Source organism: Balaenoptera ricei, chromosome 15, assembly GCF_028023285.1.
Source record: "Balaenoptera ricei isolate mBalRic1 chromosome 15, mBalRic1.hap2, whole genome shotgun sequence".
Lineage (NCBI taxonomy): Eukaryota > Metazoa > Chordata > Mammalia > Artiodactyla > Balaenopteridae > Balaenoptera > Balaenoptera ricei.
Genome location: NC_082653.1, coordinates 65,388,135 through 65,397,385, shown reverse-complemented (window position 1 = coordinate 65,397,385; position 9,251 = coordinate 65,388,135). Strand labels below are relative to the sequence as shown.

Below are 9,251 nucleotides of genomic sequence, written 5' to 3'. Positions count from 1 at the left end.
CTCTTGTACTCCAGTCTCCTGTTTGAGAATGATGTCCCTTGATTTTTGGAGACGAATTGGGGTAAATTCTGCACCAGATCTGGGGATTATAGATCCCCAGATTTGTTTACTCAGGATATACATTTGAGTATCTGTCTAGGAAACTTGGAAGATCTATCTAGGAAAATCCTGGTGCCTGTGTTCAAATCCTGATGCCAGGTTCTTTCAGAAGTTAAAGGCTCAGGTCAACTTATAGTTTTGGAGTTTCTGAGGATATTAAAAAATTAAGAAATAGCGAACAGGGCACAGCATTTATGGTATATTTTAAAAGTTTTCTTTTTACAACTGACCACTTTTAACGCAAGAGGGAAGAAACTACAATGCAAAAGGATTACCTATTCAACAGGTGAATAATGTAATACAATTATAAAGGGTAAATGCACAGCCCCTCCAGGTGTGTGGGCTGGTAAGCGGACACAATTTTTAAAAATCCAGGCTACTTCCTTGTCAGTGTGTTTTTGGGACTTTGTGTATAACCTCATTAGGCAATAACGTCAAAGGTCTAAATCTGAAACCTTGACGAATGTGAAGTCAGGCGCGGGACAAAATGTCCCTTCTGTTCCTGCCTATGACAGTCCCCTGCCTGCTACCAGCTGGGTGATTTTGGACAGGCTGCTCAGTTACTCTTGGCATCAGAGATACCTACCGCATAGCGTGGTTCTGGAGAATTCCATGAAGTAAATTAGTAAAATAGGCATTAGTAAATGCTCAATAAATATTAGCTAGAGTTGGTCACCATTATTAGAGCTAAGACTCTATGCCTTGGCCAAAGTTTATTTAATTGTTCTATGTCTGTCACTGCCACATAAGAGTATTGTTTCTCTGTTCGTTCATTCAACACATATTTATCAAATGCTTTAGCTTTTTTAAAATTGTGTTTTTCTTTTTAATTAATTTATTTATTTTTGGCTGCGTTGGGTCTTCGTTGCTGCGTGCGGGCTTTCTCTAGTTGTGGTGAGCGGGGGCTACTCTTCGCTGCAGTGCGCAGGCTTCTCATTGCGGTGGCTTCTCTTGTTGCAGAGCACGGGCTCTAGGCGCGCGGGCTTCAGTAGTTGCAGCTCGCAGTCTCAGTAGTTGTGGCACGCGGGCTCAGTAGTTGTGGTTCTGGAGCGCAGGCTCAGTAGTTGTGGCGCAAGGGCTTAGTTGCTCCGTGGCATGTGGGATCTTCCTGGACCAGGGCCCGAACCCGTGTCCCCTGCATTGGCAGGCAGATTCTTAACCACTTGCCACCAGGGAAGTCCCTTAAAATTGTATTTTCAAATACTACTTCTATATTTTAATTAGAAAATGAGCAATAAGCAGGGGAAAAAAATCACCCGTGATCCCACTTATCACAGGATATCAATATTAGGTAAATTTAATACATTTTTTTCTAATCTTTTTTCTACAAAAGCTTCCCCTCTTTTTTTTAACTGAGCTGAGGTCATAGCACATGTTCACATTTGGATCTCATGCTCTTTTAAATTTATTTTTTACTTTTTAATTTAATTTTTATTTTACATTAGAGTATAGTTGATTTACAATATTATGGTAGTTTCAGGTGTACAGCAAAGTGGTTCAGTTACACATATACATGTATCCATTATTTTTCAGATTCTTTTCCCATATAGGTTATTACAGAATATTGAATAGTGTTCCCTGTGCTATACAGTAGGTCCTTGTTGGTTATCCATTTTAAATACAGCAATGTGTACATGTCAATCCCAAACTTCCTAACTATTCCTTTCCCCTACCCTTCCCCCCAGTAACCAGAAGTTCCTTCTCTAAGTCTGTGAGTCTGTCTCCGTTTTGTAAATAAGTTCACTTGTATCATTTCTTTTTAGATTCCGTATATAAGTGATATCATACAATATTTCTCTTTCTCTGTCTGACTTACCTCACTTAGTATGACAATCTCTAAGTCCATCCATGTTGCTGCAATTGGCATTATTTCATTCTTTTTAATGGCTTAGTAACATTCCATTGTATATATATACCTCATCTTCTTTATCCATTCCTCTGTTTTTTTTCCTTTTTTAAATTAATTAATTTATTTATATTTTATTTTTGGCTGCGTTGGGCCTTTGTTGCTGTGCGCGAGCTTTCTCTAGTGAGTGAGTGGGGGGCTACTCTTCGTTGTGGTGTGCAGGCTTCTCAGTGAGGTGGCTTCTCTTGTTGTGCAGCACAGGCTCCTAGGCACACGGGCTCAGTAGTTGTGGCACACAGGCTTAGTTGCTCCGCAGCATGTGGGATATTCCCAGGCCAGGGCTCGAACCTGTGTCCCCTGCATTGGCAGGTGGATTCTTAACCACTGTGCTACCAGGGAAGTCCCCTCCATTCCTCTGTTGATGGACATTTAGGTTGCTTCCATGTCTTGGCTATTATAAATAGTGCTGCTATGAACATTGGGGTGCATGTATCTTTTTGAATTATGGTTTTCTCCAGATATACGCCCAGGAATGGGACATGGGACAGCTGGATCATATGGTAGTTCTATTTTTAGTTTTTTAAGGAACCTCTGAACTGTACTCCATAATGGTTGTACCAATTTACATTCCCACCAACAGTGTAGGAAGGTTCCCTTTTCTCCACACCCTCTCCAGCATTCATTGTTTGTAGACTTTTTTTTTGGCCATGCCGCGTGGCATGTGGGACCCCAGTTCCCTGACCAGGGATCGAACCCGTGCCCATGCCCATTGCAGTGGAAGCACAGATTCTTAACCAGTGAACTGCCAGAGAAGCCCCTGTTTATAGACTTAAAAAAAATATATTTATTTATTTAATTTATTTGGTTGCACCGGGTCTTAGTTGCAGCAGGCGGGCTCGTTAGTTGCAGCTTGCTGGCTCCTTGGTTGCGACATGTGAACTATTGGTTGCAGCATGCATGTGGCATCTAGTTCCCTGACCAGGGATCGAACCTGGGCCCCCTGCACTGGGATCACGGAGTCTTAACCACTGAGCCACCAGGGAAGTCCCCCTGTTTGTAGACTTTTTGATGATGGCCATTCTGACTGGTGTGAGGTGATACCTCATTTCAGTTTTGATTTGCATTTCTCTATTTCATGCTCTTTTTTAAACATGTAAGCATAATATCTTCCCAATTCCATTAAAATCTTCATAATTATAATTTGTAATAATCTGAAGAAAATTACAAGTACGAATAGAGTGTCTCCTAATGTTTCCTACTGTTGGACACTGAAATAATGCCTCCTCTTTTTTTGTGTGTGCTATTTATAAGTAAAACTGAGACCAATACTTCTGTATCAATCTTGGTCCATATCTTAGTTAATTTCCATTTCATTCCTTCCACTAACAACTATTTTTTGAGTGCTTACTCTGAGTCAGGTGCTGTGCTGTGTGCTGGGGATGGAGGCGGTAAAGGTGAGACAGGTATGGACTTGAATCTCACAGAGCTCATATCCTAAGGGTGAGACAGATAATAAATATGCAAAGAGACCCAATACTTGCAGATGGTGATGGGTGTTACCAAGGAAAGAAATAGGGTGTGTGATAGAACACACCTGGAAAGGGCACTGGCCAGCTTTTTTGAGCAGGGAGGTCAGGGAAAACCTCTCAGAAGGCCTGAGATGGTATACCCTGAGAAACCAACATTCAAAAAGAGTCATGTACTACAATGTTCATTGAAGCTCTGTTTACAATAGCCAGGACATGGAAGCAACCTAAGTGTCCATCGACAGATGAATGGATAACGAAGATGTGGTACATATATACAATGGAATATTACTCAGCCATAAAAAGAAACAAAATTGAGTTATTTGTAGTCAGGTGGATGGACCTAGAGACTGTCATACAGAACGAAGTAAGTCAGAAAGAGAAAAACAAATATCGTATGCTAACACATATATATGGAATCTGACAAAAAAAAGTTTCTGAAGAACCTAGGCTCAGGACAGGAATAAAGATGTAGACGTAGAGAATGGACTTGAGGACACAGGGAGGAGGAAGGGTAAGCTGGGACGAAGTGAGAGAGTGGCATGGACATATATACACTACCAAATGTAAAATAGATAGCTAGTGGGAAGCAGCTGCATAGCACAGGGAGATCAGCTCGGTGCTCTGTGACCACCTAGAGGGGTGGGCTAGGGAGGGTGGGAGGGAGACGCAAGGGGGAGGGGATATATGTATACATATAGCTGATTCACTTTGTTATACAGGAGAAACTAACACACCATTGTAAAGTAATTATACTCCAGTAAAGATGTTAAAAAAAAAAAGAAAAGACTTGAGATGGGCCAGGAAAAGAGGGCCAGGACTAGGGTGAGACAAAAGAGGTGCCTAGAGGTCCTAAGGAGGCACTCACTCGCAGGCTGGTGCAAGTGCAGGGTTGGACCTTGGACAACCTCAAGAGTGAGTGCCTCCTTAAATTTGGCCCCAGAGGCACTCCACTCTTTACCCCAGTACCAGCCTTGATGGGAGTAAAGGTAGGAAAGGCATTCCAGGCAGAGGGAACAGCAAGTACAAAAAAGTGCAGGGCCTGGAGAGGCTAAGTGTGTTTCAGGAACTGAAATTCTGTCTCTATTATTGGAGTGGAATGGAAAAGTGCTAATGGAACCAGTGAAGCAAAACTACTAAAAGAAGTGAGAAAAAATTTTGGAAAGTTTTCAGAGTTGATCATATTTGCTGTGTATATATTTTTAAGTATCCAAGTAGTCATCATGGGAAAAACCGGGCTTTTAATTCTTTCTTCTCAGTGGTTTAGAATTGTCTTTATCGTCCACATGTATTGGGAAGTGAGGATGTGGTGGGGTCCGCAATAACTCTTTCAGTGCTTAGGTGCTCAAAAGTGGTGTTACTCAATCTTGGCTGCATATTAGAATCCCCTGGGGAAGTCAAAAGTATTGATGCCTGAGTCTACACTGAGAGATCCTGATTTAATTGGGGTACAGCCTACATGAGGGCATTTTACTATGAGGACAAACTTTAGAACCATTGCTAAGATCCTGTTTTGGGTATGAGCAGCCCTGGGATGTTTGCAATGCAGGAGAAGCCAGCTTTTACAGGCTCTTAGTAATGATGAGTCTGGATTTTATCCTAAGAATGGGAAGCCATTGATGCATTTTAAGTAGGATGTTCGCATGATCTGATTTTTATTTTAAGAAAATCACTTTGTCTGCAATGTGGCACATTTCCTTAGGATAGTTTCCCAGGAGAAGAATTAGTGGGAGAAAGGGGGTTAATTTTAAGTCTTTGGATACATTCTTAAATTGCTTTCCAGGAAGTTGCTGCCAAATGACACTCACCCACCTCCTATGTCCTCACACCTCCCTTGTGCCAACACTGTTTTTGAGGGTTAATCATTTCCATGAAAGAAGTAGAAAAAAACAATGATAAATAAGAAGGAATTGTTTGAGCAACTGGGCACAACCCCTGCCAGCTACTTTTTTTTTTTCTTTCTTGTTCTTCATTGGTCAAATATTATCCAAATAGCCACGTGCTTCAGAGAAGTGCTGAATCTGATCTTTAGGTAATTTTTTTTGATTGCTTACCATGTGGAAGGCACTGTGAAAAACACTTTACATGCAAGATCGCTATTAATCCTCTCAACATCCTCAAGAGGTCAGTGCTAATATCATCATCTTCGTTTTACAGATGAGAACCTGGGGCACTGTGAGAGTCAGGAGCTTTGCTGATGCTCCCTCAGCTCTTAGGTGGAGTTGGAATTTGAACCCAGAGCCCTTCCTTGAAGTACTCTGCTGTTGTTCTGTAATTTGAAAAGGTTAAAGGACTCCTGACATTTTTTTCAGGGGTCTAAGGTTCTGATTATTCTGTTGGGAATCCTTTTGGAATCTAAACAACTGACATAATTTGGTCACTGCACCTTTGTTGCCATCAACTGTTGAAGCAAGTCAAAATGATTAATTGGCTACATCAGCCATTTGCTCATGGGTCTGAGGGTCCCAAAGAGGAAGAGAGCATCAACTTACCCGGAGCACAAAAAGAAAAGGATCTGAGGAAGACAGGTCCAGGAATCGTCAAAAGTTAGAATTAAGAAAAGGCTTTGGGGGAAGGGGCCTTTTTAGTCAGATTGCAAGACAGGCTTGCAGGACGGTGGAGAGAGGGGAGATTGAGCAAACATAACAATTCCAGACATTTCTAATTATAGATCTATCTCTCTGACCCCTACTCCCAGAGTTGCTTGAGGACAGGGATGGAGTCTGGATCTCTGTCCCTGTCCCCAACTGCTTGGTTAGTAGATGCTCAATAAATTTTGCTGAATGTTGAATGAAAGAATAAATCATGATTAGGCTGCACATTAAAAACATACGTGAGGACAATATGTTCACTGTTGCTTATGTAATTAGACATTAACTACAAACAAACCAAAATACCTTGGGGCAGGATTAACAGTTTTCCAGAGAGAATGATACTGAGTGAGGGGACCCTAATCTTGGGACTCGATTCAAGAGGGACTTTTTCTCTTCATCAGAGAGTAGAGAAGAAAGGATACCTCTTGTAGGGCCCCGTTTACAACTGGTGGGATCCTTCCTCACAGCAAGTGCAGGGGAACCCAGGGCAAATTTCAGGGTAGAGTGTGTACCTTCCAGATGTATCTCTCTTCACTCAGGTATTTTATTAAAAAAAATTTTTTTTTACACATGTGGGTGACCATGCTTGGGTCTGACCTAGTGGGAATTTCTATGTTGAGTCAAATAGCCCCAGTTCAGAGGAGTTTCTTTTTTCCTGAATAGGTGGAGGGGAGAGGGGAGAAAAGTGCTTTTGAAAATCTAACTTTCCATCCTTTGGAACTGGCAGGATCATACCTTTATGAGGGGTTGGTGGGCACAAGAAACCCAGGGTTGAAGCGGGATGAGTGTGTAACACCTCATAATCTCAAGTACTTTTGGTAACCATTTTTAATCATACAAGCAACATATAAAGACCTTCTTCTTGCAACATAAAATAGGTTAAGACCCTCTGTGCAGACAAGGGTAAGATCATTTTGACTATCCTCCCCAAAGGTAACTCCTGTTACCTGTTCCATGTGCATCTTGCTGACCTTTTCTCAATGTATATGGATGGCATTCACATCATGTATCAGATGCTTTAGTGAAGTCTTTCTGGGGGACTGTCGCTGTGGGGGAGAGAGTGCTCAGGTTTGCCCCCCAGCCTCCCGACTCTTTTTGGAGGGGAAGGTGGGCAAGTGTAACGGTGAGAGGACTTCAGAGCATATTTCACATTGCAGGGAATCGGGTCTGGTGCTCGAGAGTACTCCGCTTTCTCTATTTAATTTAGTTTTTTGCAATGTGAAGAAATGGTCAAGGTGTCAGGACTCCATGGGCATTTCAGGTGGAGGCTGGGTAAATAGATATCCACCCTCTCTCTTTTTTTTTTTAATTTCCACTTTTTACCGTAGAAGGTGAGGAACGTGGAGGCACGTGAACCCTAAAGGCACGCCTCCGTGTGTGTGTGTGTGTGTGTGTGTGTGCGCGCGCGCGCGCACCCCCCCTCTCCCCGCAAGGGCACCCCGGGTTCTTAATTGGATGCTTGTTTACACCTTACTGCCCGGCCCTCAGGGGGTCAGGTGTTTTCCCGGGCTTATATGCGAGGGTGTGCGTGTGGGAGTGCTGGCGGAGATTCCCCTCTCCCGTGATCCCCTGCGGCGGGGCCGGACCTCGGCGTGGTCCGCGGAGAGTGGAGACTACCGCAGGGCGCGGGAGGATCGTCCTCTCGCTGAGCCCGGCCCCGCCCCCAGCCCCGGCCCAGGCCCCGCCCCCAGCCCCGGCCCAGGCCCCGCCCTTCTGATTCGGTCCCGCCCCTCTCCCCCTGGCCCGGCGGGCGCCGGCCCCGCCCCTCGCTCCCAGCATGCCGTGCGGCAGCGGCGGTGCGGCGGGCGGAGCCGGGAGGTGGGGTAGCCGTGGCTGTGTGAGCTTGAGGAGCCGCCGCCACCGCCTCCTAGCTGTTCTCCTCCTCCTGCGCCCCGGCGTCGCGGGCCGCGTACGGCCCTGTAAGAGACGTCGCCTCCCCTTCCTCCGCCTCCCTCTCACCGCGCCGCTCCCGCCTCCCAGTCCTGCGCTGCGGGCTCAGGCGGAACCCGGAACGGCCGTCCGCCTCCCCCGCCCTCCGCCGCCTCCTCCTCCTCCTGCTCGGCTTCCTCCTCAGCCCCGGGCCGGAGCGGAGTGTCGGCGGCGGCCGGTTCGGGCGGCGACTCGCGCTTCTTCGGGCGGCGGCGCTTGGCCATGTCGTGTCGGGGAAGGTAATGAGCCGCAGAGCCCCGGGGTCTCGGCTGAACAGCGGCGGCGGCGGCACCAAGTACCCGCGGAGCTGGAATGACTGGCAACCCAGGTGGGTGAGCCGGCGCCCAGCCCGCCGATCCGACCCCGGGCCCCGCCTCGGGCGGGCCGAGGCCTAGGACCGCCGGGGTGGGAGGCGCGGCCTAGGCTCTCCACCCTCCTCCACCCCACCCCACCCCACCCCCCGCCCCGGGGAACCAGGCGCGGCTTCCTGGGTCCCCTCCCGCCCCGGCCAGGGGAGGAAGGCCGCTGGGAGGCGAGGCCTAAATGCCTCCCCTCTCCCTGCATTTCAGCTCGGGGGCTGGAGCCGAGAGCCAGGGCGCCGGGAGAAGGCACTGGCCTAGGAGTTGGGTGAAGGAAGGGGACCTGGCGGTGGGGCACTTTTTACTTGCTACCTTGCCCTCAAGTTGGGATATGAGTTGGGGGATCCTGAGAGTACGGGACCCTCTCTGTTACCCATTAACTTCCCTGATCTTTAACCCTTTGAGTCCCCACGTGAAAGATTTCCTTAACTGGGATCCTTTCTGTGACCCCCACGTGTTAATATTAAAAAAACAAAACAAAACCCAGCACTCCAAGGCCTTACTCTGACAACAGCGTAGTTGTGGAGCATGAGACTAGATTGTGACTGTGTTAATGGGGCCGACCGACCCTGGTACTAGGAAATGAAGTTTTCCCCAAGTGCAGGGGCAGTTACTCTGGCGGAGAGCAATTCATACCTGGACACTTGTGCGGACAGTTGCTTAGAGGAGTAGAGAATTTGATTTGATTTCAGACAGGTTTGGGGCCTAGTTGGAAATGAGTATATGAGGAGGATCGAGTTTCCCCCCACCCCCCCACCTCTTTTTGGCCACCCCGGGCCGATTGCAGGATCTCAGTTGCCCATCCAGGAATGGAACCTGGGCCTCGGTAGTGGAAGCACGGAATCCTAACCACTAGGCCACCAGGAAACTCCCTGCGGAGCATCGACTTCTTAAAAAA

At 46.7% G+C, this 9,251-nt stretch overlaps 1 protein-coding gene across 2 annotated transcripts in view; it reads left to right on the top strand.

Annotated features, from left to right (window-relative positions):
• The first annotated feature begins 7,856 nt into the window (after positions 1-7,856).
• The window catches only part of SMG1 (SMG1 nonsense mediated mRNA decay associated PI3K related kinase), a 95,311-nt gene continuing 93,916 nt past the window's right edge, over positions 7,857-9,251 (top strand). Inside the window, exon 1 of one of the 2 annotated variants that reach the window (XM_059898193.1) lies at positions 7,857-8,322. In XM_059898193.1, the coding sequence (XP_059754176.1) occupies positions 8,237-8,322 (86 nt within the window). In that variant the 5' untranslated portion in view covers positions 7,857-8,236. The remainder of the gene's footprint in view (positions 8,323-9,251) is intronic. The other variant, XM_059898194.1, reaches the window with a different exon arrangement.